Source organism: Triturus cristatus, chromosome 8 (assembly GCF_964204655.1).
Source record: "Triturus cristatus chromosome 8, aTriCri1.1, whole genome shotgun sequence".
Lineage (NCBI taxonomy): Eukaryota > Metazoa > Chordata > Amphibia > Caudata > Salamandridae > Triturus > Triturus cristatus.
In genome coordinates, this window is record NC_140591.1 from 652,389 (window position 1) to 676,943 (window position 24,555).

The 24,555-nt window shown below is 43.1% G+C and overlaps 2 protein-coding genes across 8 annotated transcripts in view; one reads left to right on the top strand and one right to left on the bottom strand.

Annotated features, from left to right (window-relative positions):
- Positions 1-5,612, bottom strand: part of LOC146799811 (uncharacterized) — a 373,412-nt gene extending 367,800 nt beyond the window's left edge. For 3 of the 6 annotated variants that reach the window (XM_085620690.1, XM_085620686.1, XM_085620684.1), the window contains exon 1: positions 5,244-5,610. In XM_085620690.1, the coding sequence (XP_085476816.1) occupies positions 5,244-5,279 (36 nt within the window). In that variant the 5' untranslated portion in view covers positions 5,280-5,610. Of the gene's footprint in view, positions 1-5,243 lie in introns of all 6 variants that reach the window. The other 3 variants (XM_085620688.1, XM_085620685.1, XM_085620681.1) reach the window with 3 other exon arrangements.
- LOC146799812 (uncharacterized) overlaps positions 1-24,555 on the top strand; it is a 79,511-nt gene that overhangs the window by 36,260 nt on the left and 18,696 nt on the right. The window contains exon 2 of one of the 2 annotated variants that reach the window (XM_085620691.1): positions 8,057-8,107. The gene's annotated coding sequence lies outside the window, so the exon portion shown is untranslated. Of the gene's footprint in view, positions 1-8,056; positions 8,108-20,699; positions 20,801-24,555 lie in introns of those variants that run through there. The other variant, XM_085620692.1, reaches the window with a different exon arrangement.

Below are 24,555 nucleotides of genomic sequence, written 5' to 3' on the forward strand. Positions count from 1 at the left end.
GCGTAGGGACCCGGGGCATCCTCTCTCCTCTATGAGCCTCCGGGCTTGACCGCGGTGTACAGTGCTCTCTCCTGGGTCTCCGCCCTCTTCTCGTCGCCGCCCGCATCTTCTTCTTCTGTTTCGTCCTGCTTGCTCCTCCGATCCTTACAGAGTGTAAATCAGCTTGTTTTACCAGAACACAATCTTATAGGTATAGATTAAGTTAAAAAGAACCACACAGTGTAGTTATAAAAATATGTATTCATTATAAGACACTCACTAACACATAAAGATATCTCCTAGCCGCAGATATCCACAATGCACACAATACTTTTCAATAGAAACAGGTAAGTAGCAGAATACACAGTGGTCCCCAGGGGAAGACCAAACCATAAACTAAAATAGTGGTATGCGAACCACGACTCAAGTTAAGACAATAGTCAGAGGATATAGAAGTTCCGGGGATGCAAGGAACCACCCAAGGTGAGTTTCTAGAAGCCCCACGGACGTCGTGTGCAGTGTAGGAACACAACCGCGTTCTTTGTGCAAATCATTGTGTAAGTTGCGGTTGCAATTTTATAGAAAGAGGACCCTTCCCAGTGAACCCTGAAGAAACCCAGTGGAAGACAAGAGGTTGGAGAGCCACCCCACCCGTGGATACCTTAGGAACCAGGATACCTGCACCAGGGAATCCGGGGGCCTAGGTGTGAAGTGGCGTTGGAAACCGTCGTTGAACTCAATGGGAGACTTAAGAAAGATGCCGCTGCTGGAGAAGGTGAAAGTGTCCGGTTGAACCCAAAGGTGGATTCAAGATGTGAGGAACCTGCAAGCAGAGGGGACATAGTCTATGCCACACAGGAGTGACCAGGAGGCACGGAAGACAAATGCCCACCGATGTCGGGTGTTGCAGGAGAGCTGACCATGAAAATACAGCTGTGTGGACCAGGTGATGCTGTTGAAGACCAGGAACCGTAGCAAGCTGTTCCAAATCAGATGTCGAGAGCTGAGGGGTCGGTGTCCGGCAGGAGCACCAACATGCCTTAACAACTGCAACCAACGAAGGAGTAGAAGAAGGTGCAATGTAGGGACCAGCAAGGTCCAGGAGACTCACCATAAGCAGGGGAGTCAGGGCAGGCCCGAGCAATCAGGGGAGCCCAAAGAATTCAAAATTTGACCCTCGATACAACCCACAGGCCAGAGGCACTGGAGTCGCAAGAGGACCTCGAGCAGCTACCAAAGAAGCAGGCCCACGGTGCAAGCAATGCGGTGTGGTCGAAGATTCTGGTCACTGGAGATGTTTGAGGTTGTGGCTACTTGGAGCCTGAATATCTTGGTAGAAGGAAGCCCATACGCCTTTGCAACTGCAAGTCAACGCGGTGCACTGGGGTTCGATTCCTGCGGCTCCGACTAGGGATACTGGCCTCAAACTTGGTGAGAAGACAGCGCAGGCCTCGAGGGATGTGAAGAACCACCACCTGTGTCGCTGAGCCTTCCAGAGTCCGTAGAAGCCCAGGATCAGTCAGCATAGTTGTGGTGCCTGCAGATGCAGGGAAGTGACTCCTTTACTTCAAGGGAGGATCCTTCTGGTGTCTTGGATGTCCACAGGCCCTGGGCAGGTTCCTGTATGGAACACAGGCACGGACGTTGCAGCAGACTAGCAGGGCGAAGAGATCAGGAGCAGCAGGAGTCTTCACGGTTGCAGCCTTGATCCCCAGAGCAAAGTCCAACGAAGTCCAGAGTGCCCAGACGGTCGAAGTTGAAGTGGTGTCTGAATTGTATCATGTCCATCGACGAATCTAAGGACCCAACCACAGGTAAGCCCTTAAGTACTCTAAGGAAAGGGTTGAGACGATACAGGGGTCCCTCCCTGAGGAGGGGCTTCATGCCAGAGCAGGAGGCAACAACTCCCTGAGCTGGTATGAGCTGGACTATGCACGGAGGGCACCAAATGTGCCCTGCCTGCAGACTATGTGGCGCTGGCCAGCGCTCCCACCCTGCCCCAATACACTACACCCTTTCTGGGAAGTGGTCACATCTCCCTGTGACAGGATGCCTATTGTTCTGCCTTCCCCTGCTCCAGCTTGGCTCAGCAGCAGGAGGGCAGAATCGTGTCTCTTGTTGGCAGCAGCCATGTTGTGCTGTCCGGGTCTAGAAGACTGCTTTTGGGAGCACTGAGGGCCTAACCAGACCCCCCAGGATATAGCGGCATGGATTTGCAAATTTAGCGGCACAAATATGGAAATTTAGCGGCACAAATATGGAAATTTAGCGGCATTTTTGCGGCACTTTATTTTACTCATAATCATTCATTTTCAGCCTTAAATCAATGGAAACTCTTTTAGCAGAGTATTCCACTTTGAATAGGCAACCTGGAATATGGAAGAGAGGAAGCAGCCCACAGGTGAAGGCTGTTATCCTTTGGAAATGCAATTCTCGATTTGCTTTAGTATAGGTTGGTAGCAGTTATCACACCTTTTGACACATGGCGGGACTGGTGTTTGGCACATCCTTAACCCTTTTCTCGCCTAAAAGTCTGAGGGCGGCTGGACACCGCTTTCGTGGACAGGCCATGGCCCGTTGAGCAGGTCTGAGAAGGCCCACTGTGAGAAAAATAACTGACTTTATTAGTATGCAAATCTTTTGAAATCCTACCACTGACCATTTATTTTAAAGCTCGAAATGATTCTGGTTTCTTCTTCCCACATCCTAAAGCTAACTTCCTAATTTGCAGAAGGGAAGAATATTTGTAAAAAATACTCTCGTGTTTGCCTCAATTTGTAACCAGCTAATATACAGAATTTAGCACACAATCCCTGGTAACCCCTAGTTTCACTGCAGAATAATTAAAGACACGTTATCTCTGCCCAGGATCGATATTTCTATTAAGCAGAGGTGAGTGAGCCAATAAATTAACCACAAGCCGAGCTAAGGGTCAGTCTTGGCTCAAAGAGTCCATGCACGAGCCAAGCCTTGAAAATGTTTGGCATGTAAAAATATATTCTCAATCAATCAAATATAGTTTGTTTTGGGACAAAACCTATAAAACCATATCAGTAAAATAAAAAAATAAAAAACGCACATGCTAGACCTAAATAAATGGCACTTAAAAGTCAACCTCTAAATTAATGTTTTATAAATAAATTAAGATTATAATTTTAACATCATGTCAAGGAAACGGGAAATGAGTAGGTACGGGGGCACTCCTAATATTTTACATGGGATTAATCAGGGTCTCCGCGATAGGTCAGAGGCGCTGGCGATAGCCCACAGGTCTGCACCACACAGAGTTGCTCTTTGCCCTTGTGCTTTACATGCCTTCAAGGCCTTTTGGATCAGGTCCTTTATTTATATTGGATCAGGATCCTGCAGAGTAGAAAGCGCTCCCGGTTTGCTGGGCCATCAGATGTCTTGAGTAGATCAGATGCTGCCTCCACCTCACAGAAGTGTATGGACAGCAGGTGACCTGATTGAGGGGACGCAAAGGGCTTCAGCCCCCCCCCCCCCGGTCGTGTGTGGCAGCCCGGACAGCTTCCCGGACACACACACAGCCGCACCCGAGCACTTCACAGGTCTTTAAAAGACCATTTGCATGTTAATGAGGCCTCGCTGTTGTTTCACCCCTTCTAAGAGCCCCTGCAGCTCCACTCTGCCTATTGCATAAAGATTCAGCCCCCCCCCCCCCAAAACAAATTTGGCTCTAGTTGCGCCTCTGCCTGTGGGGGCAGAACATCATCAACTACGGGATTAGGTCCAAGGGTTGTACATTGCCGACTTCGCAGGCACTTTTGTAAAAATTGCGGCATTTTTACAAAAGTGCCGATTTCGCGGGCACTTTTGTAAAAATCGCGGCATTTTTACAAAAGTGCCGATTTCGCGGCAAATCGTGAAATCCTGGAGGGTCTAAACAGAGGGCCTTCACAGTACTTGGAATCATATCTCCCACACCGTTTACATTAAACATATACTAAGGTTCTACAAAACTTAAAGTAGTATACTAGGTGTACTACTAATGAGTGATAATACTTTTAATATATATCATGTGAGTGGCTGTGTGACTGTATGTATCCTTGTGCGCATGGGTGTGTGAGTGGCTTTATGTGTGTATAAGTGATTGTGTAATTAGCTGTGGGTGATTGAGATGCTGTGTGAGTGGCTGTATTGGTGGGTGAGTGACGGTGTAAGTGGCTCTATCAGTGAGTAAGTGGGTGTGTAGTGACTATATGGGTGAGTGAGTGGGTGTCTGAATGGCTGTATGAGTAAGTGACTGGGTGTGTAAGTGGCTGTATAGGTGAGTGAGTGGCTGTTTAAGTAGGTGTTTCATAAATGACTTCATGTGTGAGTGACTATTAGTGAGTGTCTGGGGTGAATGGCTGCATGTGTGAGTACAATACGTCTCGCCTTTGGGACCTTATAGGTGTTTAGTCATGCAGCACGTGATAAACAGGCTATGCACCATGTGTGGGACAAAGATGCTAGATGCTGGACAGCCTAAAATAAATAAAGCCAGCAAACAGATAGCAAGCAATTGTGAATTACAAAACATGAAGCCAACTGTAAGTAATGGGCAGAATGCATTCTCACGGAGGTTTTTAGAAGTAACAGAAGAAGACCTTCGCCGCAAAGCAGACTCCCCAGCTTTTCCATCCCACTTAAAGATATGTGTATATGTTTGTATGCATGTTTGTGTGCATGTGTATATACTGTATGTGTGATCATACCGGTGTGATATGTGGGTGTTTGTGTCTATATGGGTGCATGTGTACATATGTTGCATGTGTGGTTGAGTGTGTGCACGTATTTGTGTCTGTTTGTATCGGAGTGTAGGGGTATATGCTTTGTACGAGTCCGGAGCCTGTTCGTGCATTTGTGCAACAGTGTCTGAGTGTGCGGGTACAGGCCTATATGGGTGTGCGCATGCGTCGGTGTGTGTATATCTATATAAGCGTATATGGCCGGACTGGTAAAAGAATGTTCAGGCGCATATCTCCACAAATACTTGTCATACTTTTTTGTGAATCTAGCCCATAGTTTTAAAAATAAGTGTGAAAGGATTCCTCTTTACCTGATACCATGTCCTCTTAAACAGGCTCAGCTAACAAATAAATAATCTATCTCAACACAAAAAATTACGTTCGGTTTGAACTAAATCTTCGTGTGCGTTCTCTGCATTCCTGAATATGCAACTATATTATTCATGCGTGTAAGTCTTCCTCTGTAAATACGTATGTGACATTATGTGACTATGTATACAAAGTTTCACTTACTATGTCAAACTGTAAGTGTGCCGACACCACCTTCATATGGTCCGCGCTATAGAAGTCCCCGAATTAATAGGGGTGAGAGACCTGGAATGGATAGGCTAGGGGAAGGAGGTGGGGGATGGGCCAGGAACAGTTTCAAGCAGGTGTGATAATGTCAGCTCTGAATCAAAGGGGTGTGAGTGAGTCTCTATATGAGGTAGTGTGTCATCCAGATCATCAGATAATGGGGTAAGTAAGTATCTGTGAAATGGGTGTAGGAAGGGAAAGGTGAGTGGAATCTATGGGGAGGATGGACTGTGGATGGAGGGAGGGGCGAAGGGAGAGAAGGTTAGAAATGTGGAGATGGGAGAGTAACAGGGCAGCAGGTAGAACCAGGGTCAACGGCGGGCAGGAAAGTGATGGGAGGTGAGAAGTCAAGAAATAACAGAATAGTGACCAGAAACTAGGTTGGTGGTGTGTTGGAGGAGACAGAGGAGGGGAGTGATTCAGAAAACAACGAGAGAGCGGAGAAAGTAAGCATAAAAGCTGCTCCGCCATTGCATCAGGTGCATTTCCGTAATTGGGTCAGTGGCGGGTCAGCTGGTAACTGTAAACCTAAGGCTTGCGCGCTGACAGAAGGGGAGGAGCGTGATGAAATGTAACGGACAGCGGAGCCTCTGCTGCAGTGCGGTCACCTCCGGCCTGCAGGCTTGACCCGTGGCGGGTGCAGGCACGAGGCGGGACCGTGCAAGCCGAGGTGTGCAGCCCCCTCTGTGGTGCACATTCACCCTTTAGTAGCCTGCAACCCTACTGCAATGGTCCAAGGAGACTCGCAGTTTTTCAAAACACTTAATTATCTTTATGGATTCAGAAAAACAAAATCTAATGAGGAAAACTCAAAATATACAAATTATTTCCATATATGAGAGAAGTGGTTTGCCCCCAACTCTCTAAAACAAAATACAGTGAAAAATGAAAAACATGCATAATCACCCTTGATTCAGTATAAGATAGGGTTACAGAACACACAAAATGGGGAATAACGCTACAGTGCATAACCGGGTAAAATGATTACAAATTGACCGTTTTGAGCATCGATAATGACGGCGAAAATAGTCTGAGGAATCGGCGGAGGAGAAAAAAAAAAGTATATAGAGAATATAGTACAGACTGAGCAGAGATTGGTTTTGTTTACAATCTTTGCAGCACAGGGGGAGTAGCACACGCGTGCTTGTCACAGTAAAAGCAAAACCCACTGCTGGCACTGCAATCGTGTGTTTGCTGGCCCGGGAGTGGTGCGTGCGTGCGTGCGCAGGCAGCTCTTTCTGGAAGCACATACTTGTGCTTGTGGCGTGCCCCTGTGCGCTCCCGCAAGGTGGATGCCGCCACAAGCAGTACGTGCTTCGAAAAAGAGCAGAACAATGGCTAAAGGTCCTCCTATGCAGCACATGCGCGCTGCGTAGACGAGATCTAAAAAACTAAAATAAATAACTAAATGAACGAATAGCAAAATGTATTTTTTATTTATTTATCTATTGGCCTTTGTAAACAGAAATAACAAACATAACAAACAAATAGCCAGTTGCCCACATTCTCATATTGGATTGATTACTTTTGTGCATTAGTTATTACATACAGTAATTCCAGTATACATTTCCACTTATATAAATCAGACAAGTGTGTTAAACAGTAGATGACTATTTTACAGGAGGCTTTATAGCGTGGATTTAATCATTCTGTTACATTCCAACTCCCCCTGAGGGTGCAGCCCGCCAGTCCCACACACAGCTATGTGGAGCCCTTGTATGGTAATCTGCCGATATTCCACTCACTACCCATTACGAATTCTCTGATCTCTTGTTTATGAATCCCAGGTTCCCCCTGGGAACCCTCCCCTCCACTGTATTGTGTTTGTGCCCACTCCAGAAATGGCCCCCATATGTCCCTGGGCAGAGATGCTGTTGGCATCAGCTCCCAGTAGGTATTTAGTTGCGTGTGTCCAAATGTTACATCTTGAATCCACTCTTTCTTGGTAGGAACTCCCCTCCTCCCCAATGCATGGCCACTCGGCGCTTAGCAAAGAGCAGTAGCATAGCATGTAATCTCCAGAAAGCGACTGGTGTATCTTTTAAATATCCCAGTAATCCCAACAAGGGGTTCGGGTCTACTACTGTGCCTATAATGTCATGTATTGTAGTGAATATGTCAGGCCGAAAGAGAGACAGCCGTGGACAACTCCATGCCATGTGCAAAAATGTGGCCGGAGCTAGACCACATCTCCAGCAACTATCGTCTTCCTTGATCCCCATGCGGGGAAGTTGGGAAGGGGTCCTATAGAATTTGTGGAGGTACTTGAATAAATCAGGCACAACTTGTAGTTAGGGGACAAGGCCGTGAGTTGTGCACAGTAGTATGCCCACTGATCCTCTGAGATTGGTATTGTCAGATCTATGCTCTTCTCTAAAACACAGGAGCAAAACGTCGCAAGTTCCCAATGCCTCCCTCGGTCTTCCCAGCGACCGCCTTGAATACTCTTCTTTCTTCAGCCTGGACGTCTATCTATCTTCAGCTTTTCTCCTGGGCTGACTGTTGTTGCACTGAAAATAAATGTTCACATTAAACTTAAAAGATATCTCAACTTAATAACTATTCTTTGCATACGTGTTGTTTTTTATTCTGTAAACCTACCCTGTCGGTGAGTGACCAATGCCTCTCTTCTAGTATTCTTTTGTGTCTTAAAATATTGCCTTCCTTCTGGTGCTGTAGGCTAAAACATTACATGTGTTAGCTTGTTACCTTGCATTTAACTACTCTTTCTTTCATGTCTTTTTCTACAGTCTTCCTCACCAGCTATATCCTGAAGGATGCCTTGAATTGGATACTCTAAGGTAAGTAGTATTATTTTTCGCTGTTTTGCGCACGCTATTTTTATGTGGTGAGGAGTTTCCATTTTGTATGCCTTAAAACAGTTTTTTCTGCTCTCCGTTAATCTTTTACTTCTGGGAATATTAACTCTGCTCCCAAAGATTTTCTTCTTTGTCTCCACACCTTAGTACCTTTTTTTTACTGTTTATCATTCAATTTAATATTTACAGGTAATTACTAAATTACAGTTTGGCACGTCTATTTTAGCTTAGTACAGACGCCGCCACACAGTCATTTATTCGCTGTGCTATAAATCTTCTTATCGGTTTCATTTACATCTAGTACAGTGCGCTTGCCAGGAAATTGAGCACCAATTCCAGTATGCGCGACAACTTCAAAATATCCCTGCGTGAGAGGGATCGGGATATTTACGATTAAATACAATAACTTCGGCAACATCACCATCTTAGCTATTGCAATTCTCCCAGCCAGGGACAAGAGGAGCCCAGCCCATGCCATAATCTTTTCCTCCAGCCATGAGACAGTGCGTCCATAATTCATAACCCAGATCTCCTGCTTGTACCTGCTTAGACACACACCAAGGTATTTCACCGGTCCAGCAGCCCACTTAAGTGGAAATTCTGTTTGGAAGGGAATGGTTGCATCTGTCAATGGGAATACAGTGGATTTAGCCCAGCTGATCGAGACACCAGATAACCCCCCGAACTTTATAAATTCTCGGAGTATCGGGACCAAGTTAGCCGATGGGTTTTTAATGTATAGTGTCACATCATCAGCTTATAGGGATATGAGGAGGCTCCTTGTGCTAAACCCTAGTCCTCTAGCTGTGTGGTGCTGTCTGATGCGTGTTGCTAAGGGTTCCATCGCGAAGAGCAAGGGGGACAAAGGGCACCCCTGCCTTGTACCACGCGATATATCGAACGAATCTGAAAGCCTGCCGTTCACGCGTATCCATGCTGAAGGCATCGTATAAAGCAGTCGTATGAGGCTAAGAAATAAAGTACTAAACCCCATCTGCTCGAAGACTGCAAACAGGTATACCCATTCTAGCATATCAAATGCTTTTGTAGCGTCAAGAAACACTGATATTGCCTGTGAGTCTGGGTGCAAATAATGGACTACTGTTAAAAAGGTCCTCCGGTTATGGGAAGTAGAGCGCCCAGGAATAAAGACCGATAGATCTAGGCGTGCAATTAGCAGGAGCAGAGGCTGCAGACGATTAGCGACCACTTTTGACAATATCTTTACGTCTACGTTTATTAATGAAAGTGGCCTGTAAGAGTTGAGTTCGTACTCCGGCTTCCCGGGCTTCAGTAAAGAAAATAATGATTGCCTCCCGCATAGACGCTGGTAGAATACCCATGAGCTTTCTCATACAATTCAAGCAAATGGAGCGCTAGTTCTTCTGCATATGTTTTTAGGTCTCGCCTGAACCAGCGCGCATGCGCTGCTCTGCGAGACATTTAGTAAGGGCTTTTGAACTCTGAACACACTCTTGTGCGTGTGCTTCTTTTTTTATTAACCCGCAATTGGCCTGTAATTTCTAAAAAATACAGCACGCAATTGGTCCAAGGCGGGTGCTTGTCCAGCCTTCTTTATTCCCTAGCCTAGGGGGCTCGGGAGCGAGCATCAATGCCATCTGTTTCCAATTATTGCGTTCGCGTTAATTGGAAACAGATGCCGCCCACGTTTTTCCTTGTTTTTCCTTAAGAGTAAACCTCGTGGCAGCCATGAACACTGCCTCGGGGTAGGGGGATCGCGTTCACTTCAACGTGCACTTATTTACATCGAACCCTTCTTAGAAGTGCCTGCGCCTTTAAATCCTGGCTGGAAGCTTTAGTTGTGTGCACACGTCGGATAGAGGTTTGCAGTGGTATGGGCAATTTACACGATCGCATTTCCCCAGGCCGTCCAATCAACCACCACCTTCCGTCCTAAGCCGCTTTTTATTGTCAGGGCTTCAGCAAAGGAGAACAGACTAATAATGTGCAGCACAATTTCTTTGAAGTTTGCAGGTTATATGCGGCTGAGAGACATATATCAGCACCCACGTTAGCGCCTCTGCCCAATTCTCGTCCGATTCATTTGTCATTCAAGCCGAGGTTTCAATTCCGGCAGGAGGGGGCGGCCTCTTCTAGGATATTAAGACGTGTGTGAGAGGTGTAGCGCTTACGAAGTTCAGACTCTGTCACACTGTCAGCACCTTTATCAGTTCCCCACATGTACTTTCCTTTTTGAAAGGCAGGTAGCTTGTATGTCCTCGGAGACAGAAAGGTGTTTTTGTGCTACAGATCCAATGCCCCCCATGAAAAAAGGCAGGCTATTTTGTTTACTTACGCCAGACACCTAAGTACGATGGAAACATGCTCTGAAAATGGAGACTGCACTAGGCGTCCCAGATTTACCAGATTTTTCCTCTTTTAGTTTAGCAATCCGCCCAGGCAAATGTCAGTAATATTTGCACATGTCCACATTTCACTTTTCTACCCAAACCAACCCTTTTATTTAACAACATTAGGATGATGAAAGAGTGGTGAAAAAGCATCACTTTCTAACCGAGACGATGCAGTTCTCTGATGGCAGTTCTTATGTGTTATGTTAGGATTGTAACTTAAGAACAGCAAGTAACAACAGGATCTCTGTGACAAAGGAAGTAACCCGCTGAGCTATCTACATAAATACAATTCTGTGATCCGCATGGTATACATTCTTTGCAGCAGGTATGTTAGCCCTGTGCGCTACTTTATGACGAGTCAAGACTGCCACTTGACAAAACTTTGTTCTCTCTTCAACACGAGTCTTAGCCACCGGCATTATCTTGACATTTTTATTGTTACCTGAAATGTAGGGGAAACACTCAGCAGCTGCTCTTAAACCAATAAGTTATTTTGTAACACAGCACCTCACTGCTCCAAAACTCATCGCCACATACCACTAAGTACCACATAATTAAAAGCCACATAATTACACTCTACTCAATGCAACTTAAATACACTTCGCATATTACCAATAGGTACCACATAATTACAAGCCACATAATTACACTCTACTCAATGCAACTTCAACACACTCCACATTCCACTAAATACTACATAATTACAAGCCACATAATTACACTCCCTCAATGCAACTTAAATGCACTCCACATATTACCACTCAGTACCACATAATTACAAGGCACATAATTACCTACTCAATGCAACTTAAATGTACTCCACATATTACCACTCAATACCACATAATTACAAGACCCATAATTACACTTTACTCAATGCAACTTAAATACACTCCACATATTACCACTCAGTGACCCGTATTTACACGCCACGTATTTACACGCCACATAATTACACTCTACCTAATACAACATAAATACACTACATATAATAACACTAAGTGCCACATAATTACACGCCGCATACTTAACACTCTACTCAATGCAACATCAATACACATCACATAATACCACACACTGCGACATAATTAAATGCTACATAATTAGACTGCACTCAATGCAACATACACTCCAAAGACCACTAAATGCCACATAATTACACACCACATAATTAAACACTACTAAATACAACATACACTCCGCGCAATACCACTCAGTGCCACATAATTATATACAACATAAATACACTACACTCAATGCAACATACACTCCAAGCAATACCACTCAGTGCCACATAATGATATGCTACATAAATACACTGCATTCAATGCAACATACACTACAAATAATATCATTAAGTGCCACATTATTACACGCCACATGCAAGTACAAAAACAATAGAAGAATTTTTTTAATTAAAATCTCTTTTTAATAAGGTTTTTCAGTTATATAAAATATCATCTTCGTTTCTATAGAGGAAACAAAAATGCTTAACACTTTTTATTATAACTTTTCAACATAATGCACAGCAGCCACAATGCTCTACAACATAGCCAAAAATTCTAACTAAACACATAAGGTCCCAAAGGCGAGACCTATTGGCTATGCCAATGCTTGTTATAGAAGGCCATGGTAGGCCGTCGGACCTGGGGGCCTTATCCATAGGTAGACTTTTTATTACGTGGGTGACGTCCTCCACCGTAAAGGGGTCATCTAAGTATTCCCTATGTCCCCGACCCAGCCACAGCAGTTCCAGTGAGTCGAGAAAGGGCCGAAGGCCCTCCTGGACAGAGCCATGGGTTGACGTATAAAGCTTAGAGTAGAATTGTGAGAACGTGTCAAGGATTTCTCTCGGTCCTCTAATCATGTGTGAGTCTGCCCCCCTAAGCTCCGTGACATATGCTATGGAACATGGTGCATGAAAAAGCAATGCCAAGGTTCTCCCGGGGCAGTCCCCCTCCCCGTACCGCCCTAGCCTGTGCATGTTCACCTAGGAACTTCACCTCACACTGAGCCTCTTCTTCGAATTCCAGCAGTTTCTCTTTTAGTGGGGCCACTGCCGAGTGGTCAACGAATAGCAAAAATTAATGAACACTACTAAACTATGAGTAACAAACATATTCTGCTATCCTATAAACTGGTTATATCAATACAATATAAAATTATCAAATTTCTTTCTTGCTTGTGAATTAAAGCTATATGAATATTCCTCAAGCAGAGAATTTGAAATCCCCACATTTTTTACTTTACAGTATCCCTGACAAAGTCAGGATCATTTGAATTATAACCTTTCTTTTGTGTGGAGAAATTTACCTTGGCCAACCTGGATAAACTCTATGAACCATTGATTAAATATGCCGATGTATTACCAATTTTCAGCACCTTGAAAACACCAGAAAACTTGGAATAGCCTTTTTTTACATGTGTAGGTAACTTGATTTTAACATTCTCACCTACTTGTAATCCATTCTTTCTATCAACACTTCCACTTACAATGTCCTTTTCTTTTGACTGACAGTTTTCATTTACTATTTTGTACATAGTTTTAAGATCAACCACGTTTTCTTTAGCTTTCAACCAATTTGGATTCAACTCCTGTCTGGGTTCTCTACTTTTTAATAAAATAAATGGTGAAAACGTTGTCAGGTAATGTGGTGTACAATGATAACACCTGCTACATGTTTTTTAACATTCATGCGTGCTTTAATGGCCAATTGAATGCCTTTAACTAAGGTTCTATTAAACCTTTCAACTGATCCATTCATGTTTGGTGAGTATAATGCCGTCTTCACATGTTGGATATTGCTTTTCTTAAGAAATGAAGAAAATGCACTGGAGGTGAATTGTGGTCCATTTTCAGATACTAAATACTCCGGTAAACCTTCCCTCCTAAATAATTCTTGTAAACATTCAATAATGGTGTCAGAATCAACTTGTGAGACCCATTTAATTTCCACCTATTTAGAGAAATAAACTATAACCACAATAATGTAGGTTTTGCCATTTCCAATTCCTTCATAAGGCCCCAACACATCAATGGCTAACTTCTTCCATGGCTTTTCTGGGACAGACGAACTAACATGTATAATCTGTTGTGTCTTTAGAACTTTATCAGAGTTTGCACACGCCAAACAGTCTTTTATAAAATAACAAATATCATTGTCCATGTATGGCCCCCAGAATTACTCCCTTACTTTTTTGATGGTATTGGTTTGCCCTTAATGTCCCAAATGGGCAATTGATATCAACTTCCTTCTAATTCCAACAGGAGGAACAAAAGCTTCACCTTTCAAAACAACCTCTTTTGCTACAGATAAATCATGTCTGACTTTCCAATAAATCGCTAAATCTTTGGATAAATGTTTCTCGAGAGGCCAACCATTATTGAAATACTCCTTTAAAACTTTCATGGATTCATCATCTGATGTAGCTACCATCAATTCTTCTTTAGAAATAACCTGTCGAATGGACAATACAACATCTTCTACAGTGGCCACCACACACTCCTCATGAGTACTTAATTCATCGTCAGATAAAACTTTTCCATTCAGTCTAGATAAACAGTCTGCCAGAACATTCTGCATCCCGGGTATATATACTACCGAAATATTATATTCATACAACCGAACCAATCTAGATGATGCTCTTCCTGCTCCATTCTTAGAAAGTAAAGATATCAAAGGATTATGATTGGTTCTAAGTTTAAATGGTTTGCCCCAGAGATACGTCTTAAAATGCTCAACTGCCCATGCACAACCCAAAGCTTCTCTTTCTATGGTGGAGTCCTTAGTTTCAGTGAGAGTGAGGGGTTCCGACGCAAAGGCAACATTATTTTCAACATTAGCTCTTAAATGGCTTAGAACAGCTCCCAATCCTGTGCCACTTGAATCAACAGTAACTACATTAGAAGCAGTTTGAGAAAATGTTGTTCATGGTTTGCAACCAATAATAGCTTCTTTGACTGCATCAAAAGCCGCACCATGTTCGTTTGTCCTAAGAAATTGAACTCCTTTTTTAAGCCATAATCTTAAAAGCGGCACAATATCTGCAAACTTCCTTGCAAAACTTGAATAATAATCATAAAGTCCCAAAAATTATTTGAACTGGTCTTTATTTTGAGGTTCTGAATTTTTTTGTGTGGAATCAGGCAAATCTTCTTTTGGAGCAATACCTGCCCCACTAATTCTGTGTCCCAAATATACCACTTCCGATGCAAAAAATGACAGTTATCCAGTCTAATCATCATCCCTTTTTCATTTAAAGTGGACAAAACCTTACCCACAGTCTCCAGATGTTCATCAGCAGATGCAGACTATACCAAGATGTCATCCTGGAATGTCACCACCCCATCAATACCTCCAAACAGGCAATTCATAATTTTTGTAAAACGGATGCGGCAGATGATAAACCAAAAGGCATCCTGACATACCTAAAAGTGCCCTCTGGACTAATGAATGTTGTGATGTTATGTGAATCTTCTGTTAGAACAAATTGATGGTACGCTGATTTGAGATCTGTTGTCATACATTTGTTTGCTCCATCCAGTTTTGCTATTAATCCTTGTACCTTGGGCAAAGGATGACACTCAACCACAATTTGTTTTTTAACAGACCTTAAGTCAACACACATTCTGAGCTCTCCATTTTTCTTTTTAACCAAAACAATCGGAGAAACCCATACTGATGCATCAACCGGTTCTATTACACCCTCTTCACCAACTTTTTAATCCTATCAGACAGTTTGTGTCAGACTGACAATGGCACCTGTCTCAAATTATGTTTAGAAGGTGTAGCATTTTTAGGTCGAGCCTAGCGCAGCGCGCATGCGCTGCTCTTGGAGAGGGCTTCTTGGAATCACTCCAGACTTTAACAAAACTTGTGCGTGTGGTGGCCTCCAGCTTGCAGGAGCGAGCAGGGGCGCACAGGGTGCCATCTGTTCTGTATCATGTTTCCAAGGGTCGCTTTCACTTTTTCAGCCACGTAGCTGGGCTTGTTACATTTCCAGACACCTATCAATTCTACCATTTTGTGTGAATCCGTTTTTCACGCTCTCACTTTGTTTCTCTCTCTGGCCTAGTTACCCTCCAATCTTTCTCTAGCCTTGTCTCTCTTTTGTACAAGGAATCCAGCTTACGTTATGTCTTCATTTTGCCCCTTTTCTAGCTCCATTTTTATTTGCCTCTGTTTTCATCTTACCCCGTCCTGCATCCGACTTGTTTTTTTCTTTTAGACTTTGTGCTCAGACCGCCGGCTCCATTCCTAACCTTCCTTAGACCTACCCGTCTGTGATTTTCCCCTACACATCTTCTTCTTTCACTCGTTCTTTTATTCCATTTAATGTAGTTTGGTCATTTTTTCTTTAGCATTGTTTTCCTCATTTTCCACATTTGTTACCACCTTTGTGCCTGCTCATCACTCCTTTTCACTCAACCATCTCCCCATATACTCTACTTATATCCCTGCCTCCTTCCTTCTTATTCCCTGCACTATTCCTTCCTTTCGACTTCCTTTTTTTCCCCATTCTATTCCTTCTTTTTGCCTTTCTGTATTTCCTTCCTTCATCTTTATCCCCACACTATTCCTGCTTTTCATCTCTCTTTCCTTCTTTTTTTGTCCCTCGGACTATTAACGTCCTTCTTTCCTTCCTTTTTATCCTCTGTAAAAATCCTTCATTTCGCCTTTATTTCAGTTGTATATGTGTTCATTCATTCATTCCCCCTTCTCTTCCACAGTTCTTATTTCTTTGTCTCTCCCTTTCGCGCTGTGTATTTTTTATCCTCTTGTTTCTTTTCGCCGCCCTATATTTACTTCTACTCACCTTGCTTACTTTGTTTCTCCATTTCTCTTTTGCCTTTTAGTCCTTCGTTTGTCTTCTTTTGCTAGCCTTCGTTCTCTGTTCTCTTGTACTCTTCTGTCTCTATCCATTTCCGTCACTCTGTCCCTTTCTTTTCCTCTCCTCTTTCTTCCTCTGTCTCACCTTATTTTTCTCTGCCTCCTGCTCTCTCCCTCCCCCCACCCCTATCGCTGTCAGTGTCCTTCCTCCTATGTATGCATGTGCTGCATGGCTAAACACTTAAAAGGTCCGAAAGGGGAGACCTATGGGCTATGCCAATGCTTGTTCTTGAGTTGTATCTTTTGAAAAAATCCTTTGACTTCCCCAAATTCTTTTCTAAACTCAATTTTATATTTATCTAAAAACACTTCTAATTCCTTATTTTCCTTGATGTTATCTTGGATCAATAGCAATTCTTCTGCCATACATACTTGTACCTTTGCATTAGGATTTAATCTAATGTTAAATCTACCTTGATGTTTCCAACCCAAAACTTGTAAACCATCTACCGATACATATACTTTCCCTATGATGTTTTTGTGTTGGAAAGCAATGTCTGTAATGAAATATCCTAGCATATTAATTTATTTTCCTCCAAAACCAAATACTCTTACATCATTAGGTAATAACAATTTGTCTTTCTAATTTTTAACGAAAAATGAATCCGAAATTATAGTGTACAGGGAGCCTGAGTCCACCATTACCTCTAAACTCCTACCATCAATAACAATGGTACATAAAGGAGGAACATACGGTTCATTATCTACCTCAAGATTTGTAATGGAATCAATGACCACTTGTATTTTGTCTGAAATAATGGGAATTAAAACTCTTTCTTTCTTCTGACTGCTGTCTTAAGTTTCAGTTTCCTCATTCTGAATCATAGAATTTTCAGTTAAACACAGCACTTTATTTCTATACTCATCCTCCTCATCTGCTACTATTTCTACATTATCCTCAAAAAGAGCAGAAACTCTTTTAGCCAAAGTTTGACAAACATTGCCAAAATGTCCAATTTTTTTACATTTAGAATACTCTCTTCCTCTTACTGGGCAATGTTTAAATTGGGAAGTGTAAGATTTAGATCCACACCGGGTACATATAGATAGGTAGGCCCATTGTATTTTGACGAAACATTTGGTACTTTAGGTTTCATTTGTTTACCTTTTTGCAATATTTGTTTCTTAACTGCAAGGGCAGCCACCCCTTCTGACACTTTTTCTACATTGATAGTAGTAAAAGAAAGAATAGATTTTTCTACACCTTTAGCTATCTCTATAGAGTCCTGTAAGGTAGGATTTCGATGACGCAAGAGTTGTTCTTAAATGTTATTATTGGCACATCACATTATTAGTTGATCTCTAATACAAGTGTCCACTTGAATTCCAAATTCACAATCAGCCGCCACAGATCTTAAAGTCGACAAATAGGCATCAACAGACTCATCATAAAAGTTGTTGTCGCATATGAAAATGAAACCTTTCTAAAGCAATATGGGGTTCTTCCAAAAACCTTTTTTTTTGCCTGTCTAAAGCTTCAGTGAAACAGTCATAGTCTCCTGCATCCATACCTATTGGAGTTGATAATGAAGCAAGGTGTTCAAAAACATCTTCAGCATCTGCACCCATAAAGTTTAATAACATAGCTTTTTTTCTTTGAGCACTAAAGGTGTTACCATTATAACTAATAAGTAATTTTTGAAGGAGTGTAATTTGTATATATTGGGTTCATTTGGTCCTTTAAAAAATGGTGCTGGTAGGTTCCCGCAAACAGTAGCTATAATGCTTCTAAATAAAATACAGAAACTACCCAAAATGCAGCTAGTAGTTGAATTTATGACAAATTGTCAAGTGTGCGCATCACTGAACACTCCGTAGTGTGCTTAAAATATCTTGCCATCAAATTATTTGTTGCTTGAATGCACTTTTGTGTACACAAAATACATGTGTGCACATCACAGGAGTAGTTTAGGGAAATGAACACTGCGATTTGCAATTTGCTAGAAATATGTGTGAATCACAGAGACTGTACTTCAATTATGCGCGTCACAAGACCCATGAACAATGCGCTTGCAAATTGTAGCACTGTGTGCGCATCACAGAAGCTGCACTTCAGTTATGCACCTCACAACAACTTAATGCTTCTGATCAATTATGCACATTAGAGAAGGTTCCCACGCCGAACATTCTGCCAGAGTAAAACTGACAACAAAGGTTGCTGAGGAGAATTACGTCACAGATGGCCGACCAATCAGCTTCTTCCCAATTAGGTAAGCAATCAGGCTAGGATGAACTCTCTTTCAGCTCTTATCAAACTCTTGAGGCATGTGTAAGCTCTCTCACTGGACAGTTGCTGACTGCGCGCGGCAACTCGGAGGAGATGATGTAAAGGTAAACAACCGCTTCTTTCACACTAAAATGTCAGGATAGTACCTTAATGAAGAAGTATTTCCAGGCTTCCTTCTTTAGAGAAAATCTGACGCATGATGACTCCTCCGTCAATCACACGTCTCACCCAGCTTCTCTGTTTCTCACCCTGCTCCTCTGTTTCTCACCCTGCTCCCCTCTTTCTCATCCTGCTTCTCTGTTTCTCACCCTGCTCCTCTGTTTCTCACCCTGCTCCTCTGTTTCTCACCCTGCTCCTCTGTTTCTCACCCTGCTCCTCTGTTTCTCACCTGGCTCCTCTGTTTCTCACCCTGCTCCTTTGTTTCTCACCCTGCTCCTCTGTTTCTCACCCTGCTCCTTTGTTTCTCACCCTGCTCCTCTATTTCTCACCCTGCTCCTCTGTTTCTCACCCTGCTCCTCTGTTTCTCACCCTGCTCCTCTGTTTCTCACCCTGCTCCTCTGTTTCTCACCCGGCTCCTCTGTTTCTCACCCAGCTCCTTTGTTTCTCAACCTGCTCCTCTGTTTCTCACCCGGCTCCTTTGTTTCTCGACTGGACGGCAAACTGAGAACATTTCCGGGCACGGCGCGATATTATATTGTGGATACTCCTTTCCTTAGATTAAACCCCGTAACATCAGACTCTTCACAATTATAAGTTTACAAAGAAGCTTTATTCGAGCATCCACATAGATGTCTGTGTAATATCTGGAAATTACTTAAGTTTCTTATTTCACAGTTGTATCTATCATTATAGCGATGCTGCTTACATTTAAAGGTGCACCATGGCAATAGAACTCAGTGTAGAGCTGCATCTGCAGTTGAGTGGTCAGTTGTGCCTGACATCTCCTGCTGGATGGATGGAATAAACTTAACCTGCAATCTCACTTCTTGGAGTCTTACCAACCTTAATTTATTACCAAATTGTACACTGGCGACGAGGATGAGATGTACTCATGCTACAGGATTGTGATCTTAACATCAGACAATTTTTTGTGACTGATTCACCTGATTCTGCTGTGGACTACTGTAAGACTGACTCTGATCATCATCTTAAGTGAGTACTCTTATTCTTCTTGATTAAGAAATATAACTAGAGCTCTCCTCACATATACCAATTACTATTTCCTTATGGTTTTAAGGTCACTGTGTGAAGTTTAAAATTAGAGCATTCGCCGCACAACTCACCTCCACCTTCTGTCATATTCCTTGAAAGTATAGAGGTTGGGAGATTTCAGTGCGGGCTCTAGGATTTATTTCTTCACTTTATGAGCTCTAAAATATCATTCTCATCCTTTCTAAAAGTTATCTCCTATCAGCGCTGATAATTCTTGGCTTTGGATTCTTAGTGCCCCTGACTGCAAATTTCAAACAGCTCTCAATCAAATATGTGAACTTGCTAATTGGCTCTGCCATCAACCCCTTCTGAATTTTTTAAACTCAATCAGCATCTTTCAAACATTGGCATTTGTCAAACCCCAACCACCTGACTTTGCTTGCTTTGTGTGTTTCCATGAATAATTAAAACTGTTCACATAAAGCTGATCAGCATCTTTTGAAATGCAATCAGCATCTTTTAAAGATTGGCATTTGTCAAACCCCAACCGCCTGACTTTGCTTGCTTGCCTGTATCCTAGGAACCTGAAGATTCCACACAGCACGGTCATCGGAAGATTCCACAGCACAGTCATCGGGTGGCTCCTTCTTCCGAACTCCTTCATCAAGAGCTCCTCTCTGTCATCACGTTTCTCTATGCAGCGTTTATGCATGGAGAAGTGTGGCTCAATGATTGGAGCGGCAGACCCTGATGCAGAGGTCTAGCCCGGGACCAGGGTTCAATTCCCCGCCTCGGCGGGTCTTGGGCTCAAAATTCCACGGACCTGATAATTCTCGCCTCGGTGCCATTCCAATCATGGAGTCCCACTCTGCAACTCTGGGCAATAGCTTGCTCAATCTCCACAACGGCCCCCACAACGCTAAGGATGCCTGGCCTCCACCTTGGGGGTGCCCAGGAGTGGACGCCTCACAGGGAAAGCCAGGATGGGTTCCACAGCGGTATTCGTACAAGCGCCTTGAGACCCTTGCGGGTGAGTAGTGCGCTATACAAGTATCAATTTACATTTACATGCATGCGTAACGTGACGTGAGCGCCATCTTCTTTTCTTTACTCTTGGTGACAGGCTATATTTGTTTAGAGGAGGCATTTAAAGGCTGTCTCCATGGAGTTTCCTTGAAGCGTGAGTTAACCCCTTCGCTGCCAGGCCTTTTCCCCCTCCTGTGCCACGCCTTTCTTTGGCTATTTGAGGTAGTGCGCGCTGAGGCCCCTGTAACTTTTTGACCACATAAGGTATCCACGCCAAATTTGCGTCCTTTTCTTCCAACATCATGGGGATTCTAAAGGTACTCATGGTTTGTGGATTCCCCTGGAGGGGTCACAGAAATGAGCCAAAATACAGCAAAAGTATGTTTTTGGGGGGAAAAATTGGAAAAACGGGCTGCAAATGAAAGCATCTGGGTTTTTCCCTGCAAATGTTATCAAAAAAGGGTTTGTGGGGCTGAAATCACAATTTTCCCAATTTTTAGGGGATACCAGACTTTTGTCAGAAACCCAACATGTTTTACACAGTTTTGTCATTTTTCTGGGACATAGCCTATTTTTGCTATTTTTTGTGCTTTCGACCTCCTTCCAGTTAATGGTAGAAATGGGTACAAAAGCAATAATGGATCCTGGAAAGCTATACATTTTAGAGAAGTAAACAAAATTCTGAATTCAGCAAGGGGTCATTTGTGCAGATCCATCAAGGTTTCTTTATAGAAACTAACAGTTAAATATAGGATAAATTGAAAATTTGTTGAAAAAAACAGCCTTTTGTGTCAACGTTTTCACCTGTAACTTCTAATTATGACAGCTCTTTGAAAGCAATATACCGTTACATCCGTTGGACATTACTGGTTGTGGGGATATATAGGACTTGTAGGTTCACCAAGAACCCGACGAACCCAGAGCCAAAAACTGAGCAGCAACTTGCAATGGTTTTTTATTATGTACCGGGTATATAGTAATTATTCTGTAAAAATGTGTACATGGAAGAATCGGTATGAAAGACACCTATGTATTTCTGAAATGGGAACAAAATATAGAGTTTAGAAACAGTAGATATTTGCACATTTCCGAAATTGGGAATACTCATACTAGCATGAGAATTATCGGTCTTTTTTTAGAATTACTTCTTTTTTACACAATGTCTTTCATTTGGAAGGCAGAAATGCATCGAAAGTCAATAGGTAATAACATTTCCTTTACAAATCTGAATTACCCTAAGTCTCCCGATAAAAATGGTACCTCACTTGTATGGGTAGGCATAGTGCCAACGACAGGAAATGGCTCAAAACCCAACGTGAACACACCACATTTTCACAATGCAAAATTACCCTATTTTAGCAAAGTGCCTAGCTGTAGTTTTTTAACCCTAGCTCTGCCGGCACCTAGGGAAACCTAGCAAACCTATACATTTTTTAAAACTAGACACCCAGGGGAATCCAGGATGGGGTGACTTGACTGCTTCTCACCAGGTTCTATTACCCAGAATCCCTTGCAAACCTAAACTTTTGTCAAAAATAACACATTTTCCTCAAATTTCTGTGGTGTAAATTTCTGGAATTTGTGTGGATCCACAAATTTCCACCCACCCCGCGTTCCCCAAAGTCTTCCGAGAAATATGGTACCTCACTTGTGTGGGTCGGCCTAGTGCCCGCGACAGGAAACGGTGCAAAACGCAACGTCGACACACCTCAATTTCGCAGTGAAAAATGACCCTTTTTTGGCAAAGTGCCTAGCAGTAGTTTTTGAACCATAGCTCTGCCGGCACCTAGGGAAACGTAACAAACCTATACATTTTGAAAACTAGACACCCAGGGGAATCCAGGATGGGGTGACTGGACTGCCTCCCACCAGGTTCCGTTACCCAGAATCCCTTGCAAACCTAAAAAATTGCCAAAAAAAACACATTTTCCCACATTTCTGTGGTGGAAAGTTCTGGTATCTGCGTGGATCCACAAATTTCCACCCACCCAGTGGTCCCCAAAGTCTTCCGAGAAAAATGGTACCTCACCTGTGTGGGTTGGCCTAGTGCCCGCGACAGGAAACGGCGGAAAACGCAACGAGGACACACCTCAATTTCGCTGTGAAAAATGACCCTTTTTTGGCAAAGTGCCTAGCTGTAGTTTTTGAACCATAGCTCTGCCGGCACCTAGGGAAACGTAGCAAACCTATACATTTTTGAAAACTAGACACCCAGGGGAATCCAGGATTGGATGACTTGACTGCCTCCCACCAGGTTCTGTTACCCAGAATCCCTAGCAAACCTAAAAAAATGCCCAAAAAAACACATTTTCCCCACATTTCTGTGGTGGAAAGTTCTGCAATCTGCGTGGATCCACAAATTTCCACTCACCCCATGTTCCCCAAAGTCTTCTGAGAAAAATGGTACCTCACTTGTGTGGGTCGGCTTAGGGCCCGCAACAGGAAACGGCGCAAAACGCATCGTGGACACACCTCTATTTCGCAGTGAAATGAACCTTTTTTGGCAAAGTGCCTAGCTGTAGTTTTTGAACCCTAGCTCTGACGGCACCTAGGGAAACCTACCAAACCCACACATTTCTGAAAACTAGACACCTGGGGGATATTCCAGGGAGGTATGGCTTGCGTGGATCCCCCAACGTTTCCTTACCCAGAATGCCCTGCAAACCTCAAAGTTAGCTGAAAAAATCACCTTTTTCACACATTTTTGTGTGGGAAAGTTGTGGCATCACCGGGCTGACACAAATTTCCTACCACCCAGCGATCCCCCAGGTCTCCCGATAAAAACGGTGCCTCACTCGTGTGGGAGGCCCAAGTACCCGCGACAGGCAAGGGCCCACAACGTAGTGAGGCGACATGAAAATTGCCTATCTCAAAACGACCTGGTTTTGCAAGGGGGGTCACTTGGTTTTTTGGCCCGGTGCTCGGCGGCCACCTAGGGAAACCTACCAAACCCACACATTTCTGAAAACTAGACACCCGGGGGATTCTAGGGAGGTATGGCTTGCGTGGATCCCCCAACGTTTCCTTACCCAGAATGCCCTGCAAACCTCAAATTTAGCTTAAAAAAATCACCTTTTTCACACATTTTTGTGTGGGAAAGTTGTGGTATCACTGGGCTTTTTTTAAAAAACACACCGGGCTTCTTGCATGTGTTTTTTTCAGTTGCCTCATACGTGCATTTTTTCTATATTCTGTAACACAGTTTATCATACATTTAGTTCCTTTCCACCATAATACACCCTGTTTATCTTATCTCAGCCGACCGCAATTCTGTTGTCACATCAGGCATTCTGCATATGTTTGTTTTCAATGGCCTCTTGTTTCTTTATTTACTCATATTTATTGCTTTATATTTGTCTCTTTACCGGTGCCTGCCCAGCCCTCGTCCTCTGTCCAGACCAGCGGTATACACCCGTTCCCGCTGCAACACCATCAATGCAGCATGCCCCCCTTTCATATAGCCACCCCACAATAAGGCGCAAATATGACCCTTGCACAGTCAAAAAATAACGCCAATTTAAACAACAAATTAAATTCCTAATCTTAGCAGCAGTTTTTATATAATCTGTATTTATAAAACATATATTCACCAGTGGGCATATTAGCCTAAATAAAACATATTTAATATTACACAACAGTACTTATTGTATCGACGTCAGGAGGATAAAAGGTTCAGTCAACACGTTGGGATTTGAACCTGTGACCATAAGGTGAAACACAGGCTCTTACACTGGACGCATTACTCCCCTAAGCCACCAA